Source organism: Nannobrachium achirus (genome assembly GCF_963921795.1).
Source record: "Nannobrachium achirus genome assembly, chromosome: 12".
NCBI classification, from domain to species: domain Eukaryota; kingdom Metazoa; phylum Chordata; class Actinopteri; order Myctophiformes; family Myctophidae; genus Nannobrachium; species Nannobrachium achirus.
In genome coordinates this window covers 53,941,450-53,966,287 of record NC_137832.1, presented here as the reverse complement: position 1 = coordinate 53,966,287, position 24,838 = coordinate 53,941,450, and the positions used below count along the sequence as shown (strand labels likewise).

The 24,838-nt window shown below is 43.3% G+C and overlaps 1 protein-coding gene across 2 annotated transcripts in view; it reads left to right on the top strand.

Annotated features, from left to right (window-relative positions):
• The window catches only part of bmp2k (BMP2 inducible kinase), an 81,287-nt gene extending 56,681 nt beyond the window's left edge, over window positions 1-24,606 (top strand). The window contains exons 12-17 of one of the 2 annotated variants that reach the window (XM_080738101.1): window positions 2,330-2,455; window positions 4,533-4,780; window positions 8,848-9,023; window positions 9,280-9,399; window positions 19,425-19,697; window positions 20,240-24,606. In XM_080738101.1, the coding sequence (XP_080594227.1) occupies window positions 2,330-2,455; window positions 4,533-4,780; window positions 8,848-9,023; window positions 9,280-9,399; window positions 19,425-19,697; window positions 20,240-21,501 (2,205 nt within the window). In that variant the 3' untranslated portion in view covers window positions 21,502-24,606. Of the gene's footprint in view, window positions 1-2,320; window positions 2,456-4,532; window positions 4,781-8,847; window positions 9,024-9,279; window positions 9,400-19,424; window positions 19,698-20,239 lie in introns of both variants that reach the window. The other variant, XM_080738100.1, reaches the window with a different exon arrangement.
• The last annotated feature ends 232 nt before the right edge of the window (window positions 24,607-24,838 follow it).

The window sequence follows — 24,838 nt, the reverse complement described above, 5'->3', positions numbered from 1 at the left end:
ACTCCTGCCCTATGAGCCTCAGGGCTGGGCAGTGGGTTGCCTTTGGCCAAAGACAGAACTTAAAGTGGATTCTGTTCATGACCTGTGTTGCACTCTTGCAGAAAAGAGCAAAGGGATGCTCTTCTTCCATGCCTTCACTGGCTGCGATGTTGTTTCAGCATTCCGCGTAAAGGGGAAGAAGTCTGCGTGGAAAACCTGGAATGTTTGTGATGAGGCTTCTGGTGTCTTCAGCAAACTCAGCCATTACCCACCTGGTAGTGGATGATGAAGACCTGAAAACCTTGGAGAAGTTTGTGGTCATGATATACGACCGATCCAGCACAGCTGAAGGTGTCAATGATGCGAGGTTGGACTTGTTTGCTCGGAAGCAGAGGCCATACGAAGCCATTCCTCCAACGCAAGCAGCACTGAAGCAACATGTGAAGCGCGCTTCCTATCAAGCGGCCTGCATCTGGAGTCAGTCAACAGTATGTCAACCAGAAATGCAGACTCCTGACAACTGGGGCTGGACCAAGAAAGGAGATCTGTGGCAGATTGATTGGACTGAGCTCCCACCCATTGCAGAGAGTTGCCAGCAGCTGACCAAGTGTGGATGCAAGTTGGAATGCTGCAGTCGATGCAAATGCTACCACTTTGGTCTGACCTGCACGGCACTGTGCAGCTGCAGGTGCGAGGTTTAGAAGCGTTGTAGTCTAGGCCTACTATACTATTGTACTATACTGCCTAGGCCCTAGAAAAGAAAAAAAAAAGAAAAGACAAAAAAAAAACTACCTCCTGCCTCGACGGGATCATCACCTTATCGTGGTGAGGCAGTTTGCGTGTCTCCATGACCCCCAGAGCTATGTCGGCAGGAGTCTTGTACTCCTGTACTCCTGGCAGGGTTACCCAAGTCGAAAAGGTCGAAGAATAGAGACTAGACAAAGAGTGATCCCACGGCGCTATTATATCTACCATGCATTTTAGCCGCGTCAGCCGCTGTGCATTGAAATCCGCTCTGTTGAGTTACTACATTACTACATTACCCCCCCCCCCCCCACACACACACACACACACACACACACACACACACACACACACACACACACACACACACACACACACACACACACACACACACACACACACACACACACATACACACACACACACATACACACTATAAACCTCTAACAATACTAAGATATACACTACCACCCATTTTATCCGAGTCAGACATAACACAAACCTCTAATTTAGCAGAATATTAGGATTCCGGGACTGATATATGGTACAAGGAAGCCAGTGAGTAAGTCCATGGGTCCAAATTTGGATTCTACATAGTGAAAAATGTATGATTTGACACCAAGATCATTCAAATAGGACAGGTCTATGGTATTTTATGGCGGCCATCTTGAAAAATGGCCGCCATCTTGAAATTTGATTTGGCCAGATGGTTTTATGAAAAGAGCAATCCCTAAGGAGTATGTGTGCCAATTCTGGTGCTTGTATCCGCAAGTGAACGATTATTTCTGTTATCTGCCCGGCTAAAGTCTACTCTGCGACTCTGCGAACACAGCGAGACTAGAACATTAGGAGCACTACTGTAGTTTCACCCATTTCACCGTCATTTCTCAAATAAATCGCCCTGTAATGATTCCCCGACCTCCCGAGTCCCGTATCAGTTACGGGATGCGTGCGACGATACTCTGTATTTTACGAGATGGCCACGGGCGGCAAGCCGACAATAATATCAATATCTAATTGCTGTGAAGATATACAGTAACATAACAAACGGTGGGTGGAGGAAGATTTCTTGCGTTGTGATGTGATGTGTGTGTAATTACTTGCTGTGCTGTTGTGTTGTGTTGTGTTGACTTCTTTCTTTTAATCAGAGCGCAAGACGAGCACAGCTATAGAGGGCTGTACATACATCTCTCAGTCTCCGTCCTCTCCGACCATAGTTTTCGTCGGAAAGTTTCGACTTTCTGACGTGCGTGCAGCTTTCCGAACTCAAATTAGGAGTAATCCTTTTCAGAAGTTGCAAGAGATGTCATTTTGTAGTTGAACTGGACCTTTCCGACGCAAATTTCGGTGGTCTGTGACAGTATGGACTCCCCTTGAGAGTGTAGCTGCAGCAGCGCGCAGCGCACACAAATAATTAATTAATAATAAGGTGACGGGCTTCGGGCCGGGCTCGGGCTTTAAATAGCAGCACCAAACGGGCCACGGGCCGGGCCTGGACTGAAGTCCACGGGCCAGGGCCGGGCCCGGGCCCACATTTTGCCCGTGCAGGGGCCTAGTCAGTACCAACAGGCTGACTCTGAATGCTCTCTTGTGTCAGTACCAACAGGCTGTGCAGCAGTCCATCCAGATGCAGCAACAGGCCCTGCTGCAGCAACAGCAACAACAGCAGCAGCAGCTGATGATGCAGCCTCTGTACCAGCAGCAGGTTGCACAGGCCCACTACGCTGCTATGGTGAGAACACACATACTCACACTGCTGGACCAGTTCACTGCTAGGGCTGTCACCATTACACGTTTTAAGCTGACGATTCATTGTCACACAAATCATTGCGATTAATTTTAATGGTGTTTTTGGCATTGAGCATTGGAACATTTATACAGTTACTGTTTGTTTTTTAGTCTTCATAATCACAAATGGCACTAGGCAGCTATGACAAATAACTTAAATATACAAAGAAATTACTGACACATTTAATGACTTTACACTAAAAAAATTAAACAATTATGAAGATTATGCAAAATAATTTTGATTATCTCAAATAAGCATCAAAAGTAGCAGATCCCACACGAGCTTGTGGATCACCCGATCCGGGATGATAAGTTGGGGATCGGGTGTGTGGATCTACTACTTTTGCACTTTTGAATTTGAATCCTGAAAATTAACAGTTTTAGACACATGAGGTTTCCACCTGACAGATGATATGGAAAAGAAAAGAAAAACAATTCATGTAAACACAATGTCCAGATATGTTTCTTTAAAACCTTGGGGGGACAAAAAATGTAATCTGGAAAAAGTTTAAATCAAGATCTACATTCCACAGTTTAAGTTGTGTATCACTTTGGATTTGTTTGACGATTTTCAATTCAATTATAAATAAAATAAATCTTGTGTTTGTGATGTGAATGGTTTTATGGTTTTTATATTGTAGGTCAAACATCAATATTACTGTAAGTATGTCTGGGTGGTGTCGTGTTTCCCTTAAACTTCACTCATTGCACAGTTTGACAACGCACCTCCCATGTTTTATGTCTTCATTTGCTGACATCAGACTTCTGGCTGAAACAGCTTAGAGAGGGATAGCGAGGAGATTTCAGTACATTGTCCTTGAATCACAAAAAAAAAACATGTCCAAGTGTGAGTCTTGTGGAAATAACAGAGATACAAATTTTTAGCCAGGCAGCGAGATTATGTCAAAATAATTGCCCGGTCCTCCTGTTCCAAAGGTAACCAGGTCGCTCGCCCCAAAACACACTCGCCCTCATTGTTTCCCGCTGACCGCTCGGTGTTGTGGTTCTTGTAGCCGAGTGTCTCCATGGCGTGGCTTTTTGCTTTTCTAAAACGGTCACAATATGGCAACATGAAAAATCATTCTATTTCACTAATAATTCACTACAAGGTCTGCAAGAAAGTAGTTCCCAGCTACAAGAAAGTAGTGCAGATAATTGGAGCACTGTGGAACACTGTGGAAAGAAATTGAATGCTTTAACCAGTGATAAATTGCACATATACAAGCTCACAGCGCGGCACTGAGTGCCGCGCTGCGAGCTTGTAGATCTGCTATTTTTGAAAAAGTCGTGAAAATGTGTGCAAATCTTTGAATATATGTATTTTCAAAGCGAACGTTTGTAACTCAAATTTTGCTTCTGGGTGGTCCCTGGAACTAGATATTTTGAGATGGGGGTCCGTGGCCAAATGAATATCAGTTTGGGGGGTCCTTCACATGAAAAGGTTTGAGAACCACTGACATAGTAGTCTCTCAAGAAGTGAGCTCCATTTAAGTGAAAAAGGACCTTTTCTTTGACAATGGCTAGCCAGATTGCTGACATAGAAACATAGGTTTTTCAAAAAATCTTAGAAGAATTCAAAAAACACTTATAGAATCGGGTGAAAATTCGAATTTTCACAATTTTTCAAAAATAGCAGATCTACAAGCTCGCAGTGAGCTTGTATATCTGCTATTTTTCAATAGTTAAAGCATAAAATAATGATACACAATAATGTGTACCCGTTCTAAATGGGTTAAAACGGTTAGAGAGCTCGGTACGGTATAACGTCCTACATGTTTTCCAACAACTTGTGCAGCATTATTTCACCCAAACCCACCCAAATCACCCACTCTACCCAACCACACCCAAAACGGCTCTCCACTCCACCACCACCACCACCACCAGTTGTCTTAATTAACAACATGTACGTAATAACAAGTGGTCGTCGTCATCGTGCATCATGTGATCTACAAGTCCTATCCCTCCTGCCCTTCCCGTGCCCCCCCCCCCCTCCCTCCCTCCCTCTCTCCATTCCATCACAGCTGCACCAGTACCAACAGGCTTTTGTCCAGCAGCAGCAACAACAGCAGCAACAGCAACAACAGCATCATCATCATCATCATCAAGCACATCAACAGCAACCTCTCCCCTATCTCACCTCCCCGCTGGAGTACCAGCTCCCCCTGGGTTCCTATAATCCCCCTGTGGCGGCGGCACCCGTGGTGGCGGCGGCCGGAGCCGGGGCCACCCCAGGACCCTCCCCTGTGGATCCCTCATACACTAACCCCAGGTAAAAAAAGCAAACAAACAAATCCTATTAACCCAGTGTTTCTCAACCTTTTTTTCTGCATTGGCACACTTTTCATGTCCCAAGAATCCATGGGCACACCAACGTAATACAGGGGTATAAATATCGTCACTGTCGGGAAGAAACCTTGTATCTCCCAAGTTTCAAATGTGTAAGTTTCTTCGCAAAGTAAAGCCCTGCCTCATCATACAAGGCTGTCGCACAACAGTAGTGAAAACAGCAGATCTACAAGCACACAACGCCTCGCAGTGCGAGGCGTTGTGTGCTTGTAGATCGGCTGTTTTCACTAGTTTAAATCATTTTTTAAAATGATAAATACAATACTGGCTTTCAAGCAGTTTCAAGGGGCACACTTTACCCTTCTCAGGGGCACACCAAAGGTCCCCAGGCACAGTGGTTGAGAAACACTGCTCAGCTCTAACCAAGGGGGTTTCAGCTGATTGTGAACCAGGGCAGGGACCACCACCCTGACTTAAGAATCAACTGGGGACCACTGTTGTGTTGGGTGGGGATATGGGTTTATAAGATTAGTTTTCTTTTAGTACTCATGGTGATTGATTGATTGATTGATTGATTTGAAAAAGCAGTAAAACCACATGGTTACAGCAATTCGAGGATTTCCGCTATTATTAACTGAGTTCCACAGTTAATAATTTAAAAAATAAATACAAGTTACAGTACAAAACACATACATATACAGTACAAACATAACATGTAGTCCCTTATCAAAAAAAGGTTCTGAACTCATGTTAACTGATGTACTTACTGATTGTGTAAGCGCCTAACACACACATGTGATATACTGTATATTTAGTTAATGATGACTCAACCTGGAAATCTGGTACACTTCCCCTCCTTGAGATTCACACTTTTTTTCTGTGGAATTCCTTCACCTCCAACTTTCAAGTAAATTACAACACTGACATGTCATCATAGGTCACCGGGTGGTAATTTAGTGCACTGTTTCTCAACTATAGTGGAACAGTCAATATAATTGAATACATAATAAATATTAATTTTCCTATGTTTCTAAATGCTTGCCTGGTTAATAAACCAGACTGCACTCAACACCACCCCCTGGCGGTAGTGGTGTTGTAGTGAAGTCTGGCCCTTCACATTAAATAAGCTTTTTCCACTAGCCCGATGAAAGGGCTAGCCAATCAGGGCTGTAGGCTTGGGGCACGTGGTGGGTGGTGGCCTGGTTCAGAACCATTCAGCCAATCAGGCGAGTCTGTGTGTATACAAACACATCCCCCCTCCACTCTAATTACAGACATCAAACAGGTCGTAGTCTTTGATGCTTTCGTTGACTAACGAGATATTGACACTTGCAGTTCACAACCCTTTTGAAGTTCAAAGGGAGCAATTAAGAGCTCTGGCCGACTTCACCAGGCTTTAGCCCCCCCCCCCCCCCCCCCAGAAATGGAATCTCTCCCTCCAATCCCGGACTCTCTTCCCAAAACAAAGTGTGTGATAGAGGCTGGCACCGCCAGGCAATCTAAATGCATGATCAGGGACCCTATGTAATTCCTTCACGGACCATCAGTTGAAAACTCCTGCTCAAACCCCTCCTCCTCCACCCCTCCAACCCTCCACTCAAACAGCATCCGACACTCATGAGGCGTCGTAGGGTCAGCTGTCACTGTGAGAGCACATGCAGTTTTGAAATGTTTATTTGGATGCTGGAATTAGGAATGCAGAAGGGTCTTCCAAAATGATTTTCAGCGTTTCCCTAAAGGACTTTTGTTTAGGTCTAATGTTGTACACACGTATGCACACTGTGATACAGTTTAGTTTTTCTTGCTATTGTGTTTTTCTTTTCTCCCAGGAAGCCATTGGTTGACTTGCCTTTTTTAACCATCCCGGTCGTGTGAATTCACATGTTTTAATGCACTAGAAATCCAGGATTGATTTGGAAAGTGTGGCTGAAAAAATATATGTTTTAATAGTCCTTGGAGAAAATGTTGCTTTTATGAACAAAATTTGAATTTCCCGAATCCCTAACTTTCTCCATAACGTGTGACAAAGACATCAGCAGGAGAAGGTGAGTTTATGACCTGAAAGCAGGCAATACATACAATACATGCCACTGTTATGGTCCTCTAAAGCCGGTTTTCCACAGGCCCAACTACACACCACTCCACACCACACCGCCCACTTGTGTCAGGTTTTCCACTACAAGGAACTGGGTAGAGTGGTGTGAAAGTGGTACTTAACGGGGTACTTAAACGGCTCCACTCTCGAGTGGACCCGGCCTGGGCTAAGTGAGGCCAAATCAGTGACGTATACACGCTGCTGATACTGATTGGTCAGAGACAGAGTCTCACGGCTGAGCTGTGTCTTTCAACACAACAACTTGAGACAGATTTTAGTATGCAGTCACGGCTGCAAATCAAATATAAAAGCAAAGCCTGTTTGTTTTATATATCTGTTTATAAAGAGGACGATTAGGCAGAATTGTGTTCCCCAGCCCTGCAGTTGAGATACCACGAAGCACCAAGCTATATCGTCGCGAGTCGCAATTATCAACGGCAAATGCGTCGGCAATCCGTTATTTTATATAGATCTCAGTGAGATGTCTCCTGTTTGTATTTGTAACTGCATGTGTTGAACGAATCTACAGTAGCCTACATGACATGTACTGTCCTGTTGCTGCGCTAGCATAGCCTCTACATTAGCTTACTTCTTTGGGGAGTTTGGCCAATAAAGTTATAATTTGACCATTAACATCCCAACGTTAGTCGTCACTATAGTTGTTAAGACTTGATGAAGACCTGTGTGAGTGTGTGGCATCTAAAACATTGTCCACCACATCTCCGTGTTGAATGGGGAAAAGAATCTACAGTAGCCTACATGTACTGTACTGTAGCTTAGCATGTATGCTAGCGCAACTAGCCTCTACTCTTCTTTGTGTGGTTTGGCCAATAAAGTTATTATTTGACTATGTTCACCCCGACGTTAGTCGTCGCTATAGTTGTAAAGACTCGATGAAGACCTGTGTGAGTGTGTGGCATCTAAAACATTGTCCACCACATCTCTAAAAATAATTAGCGCAAGTTAGCATCTCCGTTGTGTTTACAGACTGAGAACGAGTATCCGTATGTTGAAAGGGGCGTCGATATATTTTGGGAGCGGAGGGGAGGAGGGGGAGAGGGGAGGAGGAGAGGAGGGGAGGGTACTGTAGTGGAAAACCTACATAAAAAATGCGGTGCGGTGCGGTGTCGTGCCGTGTCGTGTAGTGTCGGGCTAAAAAGTGGTATGGAAAACCGGCTTAAGACGGTGGTTTTCAACCTTTCTCATATCAAAGACCATTATTTATTCTGCATTTGAGCCACAAACCACCATTTGATGACATTTAGCCTCTCAGACTTTAGAATAATAACATAAGAATATGTTGTTATTGTTGGATAGGATTTTGTCCGCAATTGTTGTGGTACCATCTGTTCTTTCCGTACCAATGTAGGTGAGATGCATAAACAATTAATACGCTTAATCGTAGAGGTGAAATTAAAATATTTTCTTTTGATGTTCATGCATGTGGAACAACACACCGCACTTCTTTTATGAACATATTATTTTCAGGTTTCTGTCATGAACATTATACCCAAGTCAAGTGAGCTCAGGTTATCTGGTGGTAGGTACCAAACCACAACCAGAATAGTATGATGAGAACTGTACTTCATAGAGCTTTTTCAGCTTGGAATATGCTCCCTATATATTTTAGACATACCATACCCTTACCCTAACTCAAAGTACTGCAAGTGTTTAACAATAATTTAACTCTTGAGAGTTAAAGATCTATAAGGGTCCAATTTGTTACCACCTCTCCATCATTTAGCTGGGGACATGGAACTCTCTCAAGGACCACTGGTGGTCCCCGGACCACTGGTTGAAAACCACAGCTCTAAGACATTTCTTAACAAAATACAAATGGCACGTTTCTTTATACCCAGGGATGGGACTGATTAACATCATCTGAACAGCCCATGTGTGCTGCTGTGACCTGACCTCTGACCACAAGGTGATCCCATGTTTTGTGTCTCTTGCAGCAGAACTCCTCTCCTGGGGACGGACGTGGCGGTCACGCCCAGCCCTCAGAGCTGCAGCAGTGCAGCGGTCAGCAACCCTCCGGACATGTCCGGCTGGAACCCTTTCGGAGAGGACAACTTCTCCAAACTCACAGAGGAAGAGCTCCTGGACCGAGAGTTCGACATGCTCAGAGCAAGCAAGTGGCCTATTTGACTTTTACCATCTACAGCACTGGTTCCCAAACACTGGGTCTCCAGCTAAACGTTTGGGAACCACTGCTCTACAGTATAACCAGTGTAACAAGGTTAAAGCTCTAATATATTCAGACTGTAATCTCGCTATAGAGTGTTTGTTCAGTAACAGGGGAATAGCAGTATGCTCGATTGTCAGACCCGTTGAGAACTCTATAGTCTCTCCTAGCTGATGTGTGACCGTGTCCCTCTGTCCCACAGAGAAGCCGGTGGAGGGTGGCACCGCCGCCGCCAGCACGGAAACGGAGCAGCGAGCACCAAGCGCCAAGCCGCTCCTGCCCGAGGACCTCTTTGGCTCCGTCCCCTTCGTGGCCAGCGCAGGCAAGTCTTAGCCGAGTCTCCACCCTTGAGGGACCACCACCCGACACTGTGGAGCCACCCACACCCACCCACCCACCCCTCCCTCATTCTCTGCCCCTTCCCTTTCTCAGAACTGTCCCCAACCTTGGCTTCCTGTCCCTCCTCCTCCTCCCTTCCCCGCCGTTCCCTAACCCCTGTCGGGACCTGCTATGCCAACCATACAAAGCTCCAGAAATGCGGGGGCCCCCAAACCAATGAACGCTTTCTGTTGTTCCTTTTTTTTCCCATGGCCAAAGTAGCCTGTGTGAGTTGTGCTTGTGTTTAATGTACATTACAGAAATGTTATGAGGTGAGATAATTTTCCTTGTTGGAATATAAGGCAAATGATGTGTGTTTGAAGAAGTACTAGTTGAGGCCCAAAGGAACTGGCCAAAGACTGATCCCAATACAGTCGTCTTTTTCTTTCTTTTTTAATACCGTTGGTTTGAACGTGATTTACAACCGTCGTGTTGCAGCAGTTTTCTTTTTTCTTATAGAGGGTATAAGTGATCATTTGTGATAAAAGGTTAAGCTCTGTATTCTGATAGCAATCATCTCTTTAGAGTTCAGTTCAGTAGCAATGGTCTCTCCGTCACTCCAGCTTTTTAGTAAGCAATAGTAAAATAAATGCTTTTTCATTTGTGTCCAATCAGGAGAGAGAACCGCACAGCAATCATTCTATCAGAATTAATTAATTGTATAGTGTTCCAATTTTGTCTGCTCAATGTTTTTGTTTCATCACCTCCAATTTCAATTGTTTGAGTTCTCTCTCCTAATTAGATCAAATTGCCGACCTGAAAATGTATTTCCTCTTTATTAAATAGCTGGAGACACGGGGAGACCCCTGCTGTTGCAAAAAAACAAACAAAAATAAAAAAACACTCTATAGCAGTGATTACTATAAGAATATAGAGCTGTTTAACACTTATTTTAACAAAATCACTTCACACCACCTTTAAATATGTAACTGTACCAATCAGTAGTAGTGAGACTAAGCAAATAAATGACACGAAAACATGCTCAACATGAACATGTTTGGAGGAAACTATAGAAAAGTTTTCAGTTCTGTTAAGTGTCAAATGTATCATATTTAAACCAACAAAACTTCCAATGTCATGGCTGTTTGCCATTTGTTTACATCGATATACCATAGTGCTCCTTTCAGACATTGAAAGAGTGATGCAATGATTCCTTTTCCTGAAAAAAAGAAACCATAAACATTTTCATTTAACCCATTTAGAACGGGTACACATTATTGTGTATCATTATTTTATGCTTTAACTATTGAAAAATAGCAGATATACAAGCTCACAGCGCGGCACCGAGTGTCACGCTGCGAGCTTGTAGATCTGCTATTTTTTTAAAATCGTGAAAATTTGAATTTTGACCCGATTCTATAAGTGTCTTTTGAATCCTTCTAAGGTTTTTTGAAAAACCTATGTTTCTATGTCAGCAACCTGGCCAGCCATCGTCAAAGAAAAGGTCCTTTTCACTTAACTGGAGCTCAGTTAGTCTGTTCTTGAGGGACTGCTATGTCAGTGGTTCTCAAACCTTTTCATGTGAAGGACCCCCAAACAGATATTTATTTGGCCACGGACCCGCATCTCAAAATATTTAGTTCCAGGGACCCCCGGAAGCAAAATTTGAGTTACAAATGTTCGCCTTGAAAATACATATATTCAAAGATTTGCACACATTTTCAGCATTCAATTATTCTAGGCCTAAATGGGTTTTAATGGGGTTTGAGCCTCAAAATGCTCTGGTTGGGACTGTGCACTTTATGTTGGAGGCTGATTTCAACAACCACCCCCGAAACCGAATTTGGTTTACAACAAATCCCGAATGCATGCGGTTTCTTTTTCTCCCCATTTGAAATCATAAATTTTGTTCTAAAAATGTGAATATAAAAGTGCAGTATTTCTCCTAAACTACGTATATTACGTTGTTGGCGGCAATAAGCTTTGTGCCTCTGTACTTCCTGCTCCGTAAATGTGAATTGAATCGGTAGTTCTTTGGATAGGAAATTTAGAGAAGTTATTTGTTACGTATTTGAAACACTTGCATATTTGTAGATCGGGCGAAGAGACTATGTAAAAGTTTTATTTTATTTCCCCCCCTCGCTTTTATAAACCATCTGTTATGTCCCTAAAAAAAGATTGTAATGCATCAACAATAACTAGTGTAGGATACGATGGTCATGCAATATAAACCCCAAAACGCACATAAGTATAGAACTTCCAGCTAGATTATATCAAGTGTAAAATGTATGAAGTTTAGGTATGTTCTTTTCAAACTGAGTAGAGGAACAGCCCCCAAAAAGAAGAAACTAATCTAAACATTTTGAAGGGAACACTAAATACTGAAATCATTTTTTGTTTTCAACATGTCATTCCAAAAGGCTGGCATGACAAAATTTGTTACGAATTTTTGATCAGCCCCATAACGTCCTGTGTGTGTGTGTGTGTGTGTGTGTGTGTGTGTGTGTGTGTGTGTGTGTGTGTGTGTGTGTGTGTGTGTGTGTGTGTGTGTGTGTGTGTGTGTGTGTGTGTGTGTGTGTGTGTGTGTGTGTGTGTGTGTGTGTGTGTGTGTGTGTGTGTGTGTGCGCGCGCGCGCATGATCGTGTGTGCGCCAGTGCTTAGGTTGCTTTGCATTAGGTGATTATCTGGTTTTCCAGTTTGAAAGGATACTTTGGTTGCTCCATCTATACGACTTAGAGTCAAGTCTTTCTATTGTTGTAATTGAAGCATTTTCTTCGAGGGCACTAAGTTATTTTCTTTTGGGTTGGAACTAATTAGGCAGTGGTTTCAGCTTGGGGATGCATCAAGTGCCTTAATGTGGCATTTTATTATAACTGGCCAACAATGTTGACACAGCTTTTTTAGTTTTAGTTTTCGTGCCAGACCCCGGTGTTTTTTTTTTTGTTATCAAATATTTTTATTTTCCATAATCAAAAGAAAAATGCAATTAACAGACAAACAACACAAACAATAGTAAAACAAGAAAAGGAAAAGAAAACCCACCCACCCCCTTTCCCCGGACCAACACGGAATGTACAATAGTGCATGCCTGTGCTAGGCTGTTACCACTATATAGTGATTTCTTGAATCATAGCCTTAAGCTTATCTGCAATGTCCGACCACATATTAATGTTTTCTTCTTTTGCTCCGTGTAACCTTGCTATCGACTGCTCTAAATATACTATATCTAGAAAGGTTAAGGCCCACTGGCGAAACGTTAACGTATGAGGAGGTTTCCACCGCGTAGCTACCATCTTCTTCGCCGCCGTTACACCAGCAAAGAAGATGCGCTTGCGTATATTGTTTAGTTGCAACTGTGAGACGTCATTTAATAAAAATAAAGAAGGAGAAGATATGATATTGATACTAAAAATAGTTGAAAGTTTTGAGGCAACCATATTCCAGAATGACGACACATTTGGGCATTCCCAAACCATGTGAAGGAAGGTACCAATACTATTTGAGGCGCAGAGAGTGCAGTTGGGATTATTCAAAATCCTCATAGCACATAGTCTGCGGGGAGTTAAATAAGTCCGATGAACAAAATTTAAATGAATTTGTTGATGGTCTGGATTTCTAGAAGATAGCCTAATGTTAGACCATACTGTGTCCCAACAAAAGTCAGGGTCCAAATTTGGTACATCATTCCTCCAAACAGGTGCCAGACCCCGGTGTTGAAACATGCATGTGTGACAATCACAGTAGGTTACTGCACATCGACCGTGATGTGCCAGCTTCCAATTTTTGCGTTCAACACACATACAAAACTATACGAATGCATCTCTGTTATCCCGCGGCTAGCCATGTGCAGGTATTTCGTCGTACAGCGAAAATAGCCGATCTACAAGCAGCTTGTAAATCGGCTCACGACAAAGTATAAATAAAGTAGGTCTAGGCTATATTTTAGTTTTTGTTGAAGTTGTGCCTTTAATGGCATGCCCATAATAAGAACAGTTTGTGGTTAAATCAAATGGAAAAAGCTCAGTTGGTCTGGTGTACGATTTGTTTGCTCAGTGGTGTCAGTAACACATTTAATTATCCCCCCCCCCTTTCCATCCCCGATGCGTCCAGGAATCTAAAGTATGTTATTTACCAAACGGCAGATTTTTATGTTAGTTGAGCAGAGAGTGTGAGTGAAGATTTAATGTCTTAATTCCTCCGGAGAAGTCGATTTAAGCAGTAAAGTCATTTGTTAGTTCTTAGTTGGCATTGGCAGGATGAACACGTTCTCTAGACTTAATGTGATTTATTTGAAAGAGAATGACTTGACTAGAAAAGAGATTAGAACATAGAACAAGAAGGGAGTGAGGCTGAACGAGGCTGGTCTTTGTCTTTTTTTTTTATTATTACTATGCCGTCTGTTGACATTTGTTGAGCAATTATTGGCTTATTTAGTATAACCGAATGATTCTGCGCTTACAAAACATCTCACCACCAACACCATGACCACATAGTAATGGAAGAAACTTATACGCACTTAATGTGGTTCTGCAAACCACTACTTCTTGGTTCTTGTCCTGGGGAGCTCGGATTAGTAGTTTTCGATTCTGCCCGTTCCATTGGTCCGGTGTCACAGTGCAAACCCATACCCGGAGGAGATGGCTAAGTGGCAGCATTCCCAAAGAATCGATAAGCAGATCTACCGATAGCTGATAATAGCCAATCTGCTGATCGTAAATCATTGAGTTTTGGTGTGCGACTCCGGGGTTACATACTACATCATTTATCTATGTGAGCAGACACTAGCAGGAAGGCACATGACCATGGAAATGAAGAAGTAAGCTAGCAAAACAAAAGTTCATGCTCCATACAATCCAGAAAGGATTGCATGTTTACCAACTCTCATGCAGGCCGTAGTATTATCTTTCCACAGTAATTTATACTTTCACGTCGCTCGAAGGAAATGACAGATTTTCACATGAAACGTTTCCGGTTCGGGAGCCTCTTGTTTTCGTTGAGGGACGTGATCATGCAGTGAGGTATAAATTATTACACATTAACCATCTATCCTTATCATCCTGAGATGTACACTATGGTGCTTGGGTTGCAATACTTATTAACTGGTTAAACCATACATGTACATTTTCTTTGCCCAAGGTAAGTTGGGATTGGACCGTGGCAAAAGAGATTGCCCACTTCCCCAATATCATCTCATGTTTTGTTTTTTTGTTTTTTTATCACTGCTAGCTTATTTCTATTTGAACTACGGGGGAAAAAAAAGTGAAGATATTTTTTTGTTAATTGTGTTTGATAATTGCTTTGTTCCATATTCATTTTTGTAAGACAGCCATACTCAGAAACATCTTGTTCATGCTGTGTATCGGTGGATAATCATTTGGATAGGCGTATCAAAAAAGGCTAATGATTTGTAGAAAGTTGAGAACAAGACAACCAAGAGCCATTTACTGCACTTTATTATTTCTTTTTTTAAGTGCAAGAAAATGTGAAATATTAGCCAAACATTTATAGGAATTGTGAAGGCCACATCAATTTTTTTATGTAGCTGTTTTCATTATATTGTATTGATTACTTTTGCAATATTTGTCTTTTTTGTAATTTCTTTTCTTTCTTTTTTTTGGGTGTGGTTTCCACTCAATTTGTTATTTTCCACTTTTGATCACTAAATCTTTGGAAACCTTTTTTATATATATATATATATATATATATATATATATATATATATAAATACATACAGTGTACGTATATACAGTACACACTGATGTTCATCAGATGTGTCAGTTGTAGAATGTCAAAGCTCTTCCTAAACAAGTTTTAGCTGTACTAAATATTAAACAGTTAACAGGTACAAACTCATGCAGAAAAAGATACAACCTCTTTAGGTGAATAAGTTGTATGTTCTGTTTTGTTTTCTCATCAGACTGTGTAAATGGTCTTATGTATCATACTGTGAGTGTGAATGTATTTCTTTCTAGAATGTTTACTTATAAATAAAACCATATTCAAAAGCCAGTATCGATTTTATTTGGATTCCTTTCTTATGGCTTTCTAAAGTCTAGGAGGTGAATGAGGGGGTTTTAGTTTAGTATATCTGCCCACCACCACAACACCACATGAGCAAGATGTTCTGTTTGACATGGCTGTCTTTTCTTTTATGTGCTGTCAAGGGCTGCAAACAGAGGTCATCAATGATGATTTTACTTAGCGATTATACTATTGATGATTACCTTTTTTATGAATCGTTTTGAAGTGTGTTCTTTGATAGTTATGATTACGTCTGATAATCGACTTAAGCCCCATTTAATACTTTGTCATAAAACTTTGTAATGCGAACATGGCCAATCTAATTGTTTGGGCAATGTAGCCTAGTACAGGGGTTTTCAAAGTGGGTGACGGGGCACCCTGGGGTGCCGTGAGATAATTTGATAATATTTGGAATTTATTTGGACACTTGAAAATATTAAACTTGAAGTACAAAGTTATTTTCAGTCAGTTCTAACCGAAATGGCTATTATCTCAACGTTTTCCTCGCAAAATAATCACTAAAATATCGTCACTGTCGGGCAGAAACCTTGTATCCAATTTTCAAATGTGTACATTTTTTGGTAAATCAAAGCCCTGCTTCATCATAGAAGACTGTCGCACAAAACTAGTGAAAACAGCCGATCTACAAACGCACATCGCGAGGCGTTGTGTGCTTGTAGATCTGCTGTTTTCACTGTTTAGTACATTTTATAGATGATAAATACAAAACGAACGGTTTTGGACATAAAAGGTTTCCACCCGACAACGACCATATGCTATAAATATAAGGTGCTGGGGGTGAAAATTATAATGTAGGGGTGCCTCGGATTAAAGAAATATTTATGGGGTGCCCTTAGACAAAAAGGTTTGGGAACCCCTGGCCTAGTAAACGACCAACATAAATGAAATGGTTTCTGGAAGAGGGCGGGTACGAGGCTAGGATACATGTTTAGAACTGTTGAAAACTAAATGTTATCCCCCTCCCCCCAAAAAGATATTTCATTCAAATCACTTATTTACAATCTATTAAATTGATTTAACTGTCGCACCCCTAGCTAGCCCAGATATGTCCATATACTGTACAGTACACTTAAAAACATACCAGTTTGCTTTGCAGATATACAAGCTCACAGCGCGGCACCGAGTGCCGCGCTTCGAGCTTGTAGATCTGTTATTTTTGAAAGTCGTGAAAATGTGTGCAAATCTTTGAATATATGTATTTTTTAAGCGAACGTTTGTAACTCAAATTTTGCTTCTGGGTGGTCCCTGGAACTAAATATTTTGAGATGGGGGTCCGTGGCCAAATACATATAATTTTGGGGGTCCTTCACATGAAAAGGTTTGAGAACCACTGACATAGTAGTCTCTCAAGAACAGACTAACTGAGCTCCATTTAAGTGAAAAGGACCTTTTCTTTGACAATGGCTAGCCAGATTGCTGACATAGAAACATAGGTTTTTCAAAAATCTTAGAAGGATTCTAAGGACACTTATAGAATCGGGTCAAAATTCTAATTCTCACGATTTTTGAAAAATAGATCTACAAGCTCGCAGTGCGGCACTCGGTGCCGCGCTGTGAGCTTGTATATCTGCTGTTTTTCAATAGTTAAAGCATAAAATAATGATACACATAATGTGTACCCGTTCTAAATGGGTTAAAATTGCATCTTTTGTTATGGATCATGAATAAGCTGCATATTCTAGAGTCATCAGCACTGGAAAAGGCAACACCAGAGCCCTTGTGTCCGGGGCCACGGTCTGCAACCACCCTGTACCTACAGAATTGGTTCTCAAAGTACCTGGGGTACCTGGTACCCCCCAAAATGAGTTGATAAAATGTCAATAATTTGAACCATTATGATTGTATACTTTGGCTGTTAAAAAATAGCACATTTACAAGCTCACATGGGATGTTAATCTAAAGTTGCAACTATTCCTCATTTAGGGACCGTGCAACCGTTGCAACAGTTAAGCAATTTTTAAAAAAAGAATATGAAGTAAAAAAATATATATAAAGAATCTAATAGTGAAAAGAGCAGATCTACAAGCTCGCAATGCGTTGTAATGAAAAATAATTGATAGAATAATCACTATGGAAATCAAAAAATGTCGACATCCAACACACACACACACACACACACACACACACACACACACACACACACACACACACACACACACACACACACACACACACAGAGTGAAACCCTCCCGGGATTGAAATCCATATTTCACTAATGCTACTTCCTTACATCTATTATACATTTATAACAAGAAAGACCAAAGCAACACTGGAGCAAAACAATCTGCCTCCTACAATCTGGCCCCACCCTCTTCCACTCTACTTTTCTGCTGCCTTTTAGATCCCCAGGGAACATCTTTTATGGCTGCCATTTAACATCAAAGTCTTAAACATGAATGAGACTTTAAATTGGATCTCGTGTCCCATGCGTCATCATGTCCAGCATCATCGTGACATTTTAACTATGTGTAGTTAAGGAACGTAATTTGAACTCGGGTCTCTCACGTGAGAAACCGAACATCTAGCGCTAGGTTGAGAGCAGGGACATGCTGGGCCCCTGATTCAGCCCGGGAAAGAGTTGGAGAGGCCCTCATTGGGCGCTATAGAGAGAGATCTCTCTCTCTATAGCGCTGCTGCTACTCAAAGATTTGTGACAAAGTGACAAGCCAGTGGGCCAATTACATGAGTTATATTTTGTTGTTGTCGGGTGGAAACCTTGTATGTCCAAAACCGTTTGTTTTGTATTTATCATTTTAAAAAGGATTTAAACTAGTGAAAACAGCCGATCTACAAGCACACAACGTTGTGTGCTTGTAGATCGGCTGTTTTCACTACTTTTGTGCGACGGCATTGTATGATGAGGCAGGGCTTCGCTTTGCGAAAAAATTTACAAATTTGAAACTTGGATATACGAGGTTTCTGCCTGACAGTGACGATTTACTTTGTTGGCCGCCCAGCCCCAAAATGGAACAAAGGCCGACATTTTTTATTTATTTTTTTCCTAATGGCCGGCCTGGACCGGCCAGGAATGAACCGGCCGTTCGGGAGTTGTCCCGCTTTTCCCAATGGCCAGCACGTCCCTGGTTGAGAGGGAGTCCCCCCTCCTTGGCCAGGGGATTTTGGGATTCAGGCTGAGCTACTCTGCTGCTACACACATGCAAACAAAACCGTTTTTTACAAACCTACTGCTAGTTATATGCATTTATTTTGTATGTGTTCCTTCCTCTCTTTCCAGTTTTAACTCTTCCTTTGACGTTAGAGAGCTGTCGTTTAAGAAGCATTTCACCCACTCTGTAACTGTGTGACGTGACAACAACGTTTCACTGAGATATGTGGCGTAGAGCGGAAAAGGAAGGGGGCCTGTATTGGACCCCTGGGTGGGACTCCTGACAACCAAGTATACAGGGTTTAAAGGAGTAGTTCATTGATTACTCACGCCTTGGAGACTTTGAGTTCAATAATATTTTATATATATAACTATATATAACTATTATAGTAGATTTACCCCCATTGTTGATTTATCCCCATTGTTTCTGGATGGGGGCCCAAATCCAGAATCAATGGGGGTACATTTATTGTAATGAAATTATTGTCTTAGGAATGCGGAAAAAAAGAAAAAAAACATCCACGAATTCAAGTCTCCATGGCTTGAGTAATCAATAGGAAAAAAAAGTCATTTTGGTGGTGAACTACTCCTTTAAAGGCCCACTTCACCTCTGGGACAACCAGATCTTAGTTTATTGTTGTTTGGGACACGATCAACACAATCCTTAGTTTTTTTTTGTGTTCCATCTGTGTTTTGAGATATTTTAGTATTTCAGCATGACTAGTGATGCATTTTGCATGATGCAAAATGCAAAATGAAGTGGGCCTTTAAGTGATTAACACTTTCAATGCAGATTCAGTAAAGCAGGACGTTAGGAGATAGATATTTAACTCAAATGTCCTAAACATCAATATTAAAAGGCACCATTCTTGCTTCCGCAGGCATCAACGCCACAGCGGCGGAGCAGACCGGCGAGGAGGCTCTCATCTCTGCCCCCGTTAACGCCGTGCACGTCCCCGCCGCCGCGTCCGACCCCACCGCCGCGTCCGAGGAGCCCCCCATCGCCAAGGAGGCCAGAGCGGGCAGAAAGGGCCACGCGTCTGGCAGGACGGGGGGCGAGGAGTCCGACAGCGACTTCGAGTCGGACCCCCCTTCCCCCAAGAGCAGCGAGGAGGACGAGCCCGAGGAGGACGAGGGGCTGAACAGCGAGCACGGTAGGCGTGGGACGATTCCCTTACCTCCCCGTTTCACACCATCTCCATGCCTACGGGGACCATTCCAGTCATATTGCCTTTCTCTATTAAATTGCGATTCTGCGATTCAACGATTGTTGCGATTTTTTTAGATTTTCTTTTTCCCAAGTCACTTTACTTTTTATGTACTTCAACATTTAAAAACAATTATAAACAATACAAACCATGACACATTTAATCATACACTTCAATAGAGCCAGATAAAGTCAGTCAGTCTTTCTGACATGAAAACATTCAATAAAACATACAAATATATACATTTTATATTTTTTTTAATCTGAAAGATTCTTGATTCTGAACTTGACGATTTGATTTTAATATCGTGACAATATCGAGCTTGAGGAAGTTCTCATGACCGAAACGTTCCCACTTCTACTATTCTGTTACCTCTGCACCTGCTTGAGAGGAATTGGGTGTGCGAACGTCTTCTCTTCACAAATATCCTGGCATTAAAAATCTTGATATTTGAGTGAATCTTTTTATTTTTTTCTTCCCACCCCTAGAGCATGGCGAGTTCAACGACGACACGGAGCCGGAGAACCTGGGCTTCCAGAGGCCTCTGCTCATGGACTCCGAGGAGGAGGCCGACGAGGAAGACGACAAGCACAGCTCCGATTCGGACTCGGACCCCGGCCGGGCCAAGCCGGGGCAGCAACGCTCCAAGAAGGCCCAGGCCGCCATTAAGGGCGCTCACGCAGCCGCCGCCCCCGGCAGAACTCCTCAGGGGGATTCCTCTGGAACAACCCTGATCACCCCTCCCGTTTCTCCCAGCGAGGCGGCGAGAGCCGCAGTGGCCTCCGCCTCCGTGGATGTTTTCGGTGCCGTTCCCTTCGTTGGAGGAGGAGGAGGAGTGGCCCCGCCCACTGGGCCCCCGGAGAGCACCGACATTTTCGCCAAAGCGCCTTTCAGACAAGTCAGCCAGGAGACGCAGCAGCAGGTCATGGACGAGTTCGACGTGTTCACCAAAGCGCCGTTCAACCGCAACCTCTCCAAGTCGGCCAAGAGCAGCGGAGACATCACCATGGGCCAGACCCCGCCCGTCTCCCCAGAGGGTATCGACGTCTTCGGCTTCTCCCCCTTCCAGCCGGGCCCCGCCGATCCGCCCCCGACCACCTCCAGGAGCTCGGAGAGCATCTTCCTCCCGGCCCTGGAGGACCAGCGCTCCAGCCCCGGGCAGCAGCGGCTGAAGCAGCGCAGCCTCCAGAGGCTGTCGTCGCGCCAGAGGAAGACCAAGCAGGAGGCGTCCGCCGCCGCCACCGGCGGCAACGGCAGCAAGCGCCACCACGGTACGCCCACCGGAGGGCGCAAGTCCAACAAGCCCACCTACCGCACGCCGGAGCGCGTCCGCAGGCACAAGAAGGTCGGCCGGAGGGACTCGCAGAGCAGCAACGAGTTCCTCAGCACCTCCGACTCCAAGGAGAACATCGGCGTGGACATAACCATGGGCGAGGGCAAGGACAAAGGGGCCTCGCTGCCCGGCGAGGACGCGCTGTTGGACCCCTTCGGAGCCAAGCCCTTCCAGCCGCCGGACGGCGGCAGACACGGCCAGTACCAGGGCCTGGGCGACGCCCCGGCCAGCAGCAGGTCCTGGTCGGGTCCTCTTCACGGTGCTCTTCTGGGAGAAAGCCACGGCATGGATGATTTTGGGGCCGCACCCTTCACAGAAGCTGCAGTCCTTGACAGACCCCAGCAGCAGCAGCAGCAGCCCACACAGCTAGTGGAGCTGGATCCGTTCGGAGCAGCGCCTTTCCCTTCAAAACAGTGACTTTCTGTCTTCACACACACGCACACGCACATACACGCTTTTATATTACTAAACTTGTGAGGACACATCTTCGGACGGCGATTTCTACGAATGCCTTTTTTATTTTATTTTTTATTGCCACCCTAAACCGAAAGCCAATCTACAAGCTACAAATCAGGCCTAACTCCAACCCCTAATTCTATTGTGAGGACCTGGAAATGTGTCCTCATAATGTCTTAATTTATCTAATTCTACAACATGTTGTACACATTTGGCTCCTTACAAGTATAGTAATACAAGTACACACATGTACGTGTGTACGTACACACACACACACACACACACACACACACACACACACACACACACACACACACTCACACTCACACTCACACACACACACACACACACTCTCTCTCTCTCTCTCTCTCTCTCTCTGTCAATCACTGTCAAAGCGGCTACAGCAGACTCTTGTGTTAGACTCGGTAACGCGGCGAGTTGTATTTGTCAATCAAATTTTACAACGACAAGCTAACGATGTCCTAATGCTTTTTTTCCTTTTCTTTGTTAAAGAACATTTCTTTTCATATGTCTCGGCATCAAATAACAGAAACCTGAATCCTGTGGAGAACGTGAGCGAGCAGCAGTTCATTTCAGGCCTTGTTGTGTTGTTTGCATATCTGTCTCTCTCTCTCTGCCTGTAAACCGTTTGCTGAAGAGCCTCTCTTACAGCTAGTCCGCCCTGCCCGCGACGCGACACCGTGCGAAATACTGTCCTCATATGGAGCGTCGGCCATTGCGTTGCAACGTAGCGTGAACCAATCAAATAAATATATAATAATAAAACGTGTTTGGGGGGGGGCGGGACATGGCCACGAAACCTCGCTCAAATAGAGACTCTACGAGCGAATATGGGAGGGGGTGGACCGGCGGCGACGTTGCTGCACGCCGCGTCGTCGCTTGGCGGTACGTCAGGACAGTCTCATTGAAAAGAATACAGTAAAGATGAATGAGATTTCATCGCTTTGCGTCGCTCTCATCGCGGGCAGTGTGGACGAGCCGTTATGCTGCATCCTAAATGCTTGTTAGAAGACACACTTGAAACCAGTAGAATTGAAACGGGGAATAAAACATTTTTAAAAAAACGAATGAAACTCGTGATCGTACTGTGACTGACTACAAGCTTGCTTAATGTTTGACCGCTTGACTTCAGAAAAAAAAGAAGAAGCTCTTAACCACTTAAACCCTTTATAATAGGGGTGACCGACCGGAGTCCCTCAGGGCTCTATACTAGTGTATTTTCTGTTTTCTGTTAATGTGGGGAAAGCTGAAAATAGCCGGTCGACAAGCTCACAGCCAAAGATTCATGTATGAAGATACGTAATCCCATTTGGAGCCACTAGAGGGCGAAATGGTACACAAATCCTACAAATGGTCTCCTAAGTGGGCGCCGGGCGTCTGACGGCAAATCTCGCGAACGTCCCGTTTACTGGTGCTAGATGATCCCACGAGAGTGTGTTGCTGGGACAGAGAAAGGTTGATAATAAAGTAGAATTTCTCCTTATTTTGTATACTAAAAATACATTTTAGTATGAACATTTGGGGAATATTGTGTGGCATGTGGCGATCGGGTCCAATATTTAGTTCAGTGACCACGGGGGCTAAAGAATGGTTCAGAAGCTGCGTTCACGTTCACTTCTTCCATTGGAAATGGATAGACTCCAACCTGCTTCACGTCTCCTAAAGAGGCATCCGCCCACTTCACACAGATACGGGAAGTAAACCGGAGATGGCATGTCTTGCCACAGTATTTCCGTCTTGGGCCACACAATGCGCTGTGAGCTTGTCGAGCGGCAGTTTTCCGTGAAAAGCTTTCCGCCGCCATTCGGATGCCGGGGTTTAAGTGGTTTCTGCCTTTCCGACGCCCCGATATGATTTTATTTAACACCACAAAGCCTTACATGAGCATGGCTCCGCCTTGCCGCACAGTACCTCAGAAAAGAAGTAAAAAAATAAATAAAAAAAGAACGTGATACAAATGGCCGACGCTGCCTTTTCGTGTCAGTGGCATTGTTTAGGGAGTAGACTTTAGACACTTTATTTGCTCCTTGAATACATTTCTCTATGCATAATCTTCCATTAGACGGACACAGAAAAGAGACATTGTTTTTTTTTTCTGTCTTTGTTGCATTGCATCCTTGAATTCTAGAATGGAGTCCTCTTTTTTTATTGTACATCCTGTAAAATGTGGACCTGTTTGTTAATTGGGAGGTTTTTATTAACTTGTTTCTTTTTTTTGCAGCAGCAGCAAGCTTACAAGTTGTTAAGTTTTATAATCCAACCCATTCTATAGGAAATAAGGATGAACCCCCTTCCCACAGCGACTCACTGGCCTAGGATTCTGCTCCCTACAAAAACTAAATGTAACTGTAACTTGAGAACATATTGAATGTACTGTAATGTTTTAGACATGTCAAAATGGTATACACAATTAGGCCACAGGGGGTCTATACAATAAATAAATAGCTTCCTGCCCACAAAAATGTTCTTTTTTGGGGGGTGGGTATGTGCTTTTGTTAAAAGTCGTTAAAAAAGGGAAATGTTCGATGCCTGCCCTGAGAAATCGGATCATTGTGTTAAGACCATCATTCTCTTGTAATCGACTTGGGATGTTCCAGGTCTGTCAGCAATTTATCAGATGACTTGGACCCCACCGGCCCTATTCTTAGGGGGGGGACATTCGGCGAAAATAGCTTATCTACAAGCTCACAAGTCGTAGCACGGAGACGTGTTGTGAGCTGGTAGATCGGCTATATTCAGCTACGCTATTTAGTAGCGTGAAATAGGATGGGGCCTAGTACAGAGCTCTGGGGGACTCCAGTCAACTAGGTTTAGGTTTTGTGGTCAAGTGATGTTCACCTACTGCTGGCACATTAATTTGGACTAAAACTTTACTTTTGTTTTTGCCAGTGGAATGAATGAGTTGATGACTATCGTTTTACATCCTTGATGTTCTTTTGAATTTTGTTTAGATGAAGCGTAAATCTTTTTATTGGATTTCATGCTATACTGCTGTTTGATGCAATAAACATTTATTTCATTGCTGATCTTACAGGTGGTGGGACCCAAATTAAAGTCTTGGTTTTACACTTATTTTTTACTCTCTCCACGATGCATGATTGAATTTATTCCAGAAGCCAGTTCATCCATTTACTCAAACTCTGGAAATAATAAATTTAAAAAAAAAGAAAATCAACATACAATTTTATTTATTTAATTTTCGAAATACATCGAGCTGCTACAAAACAAATCTCTGCACACACAGTGATCTCTCTCTCTCCCTCTCTCTCAAACATCC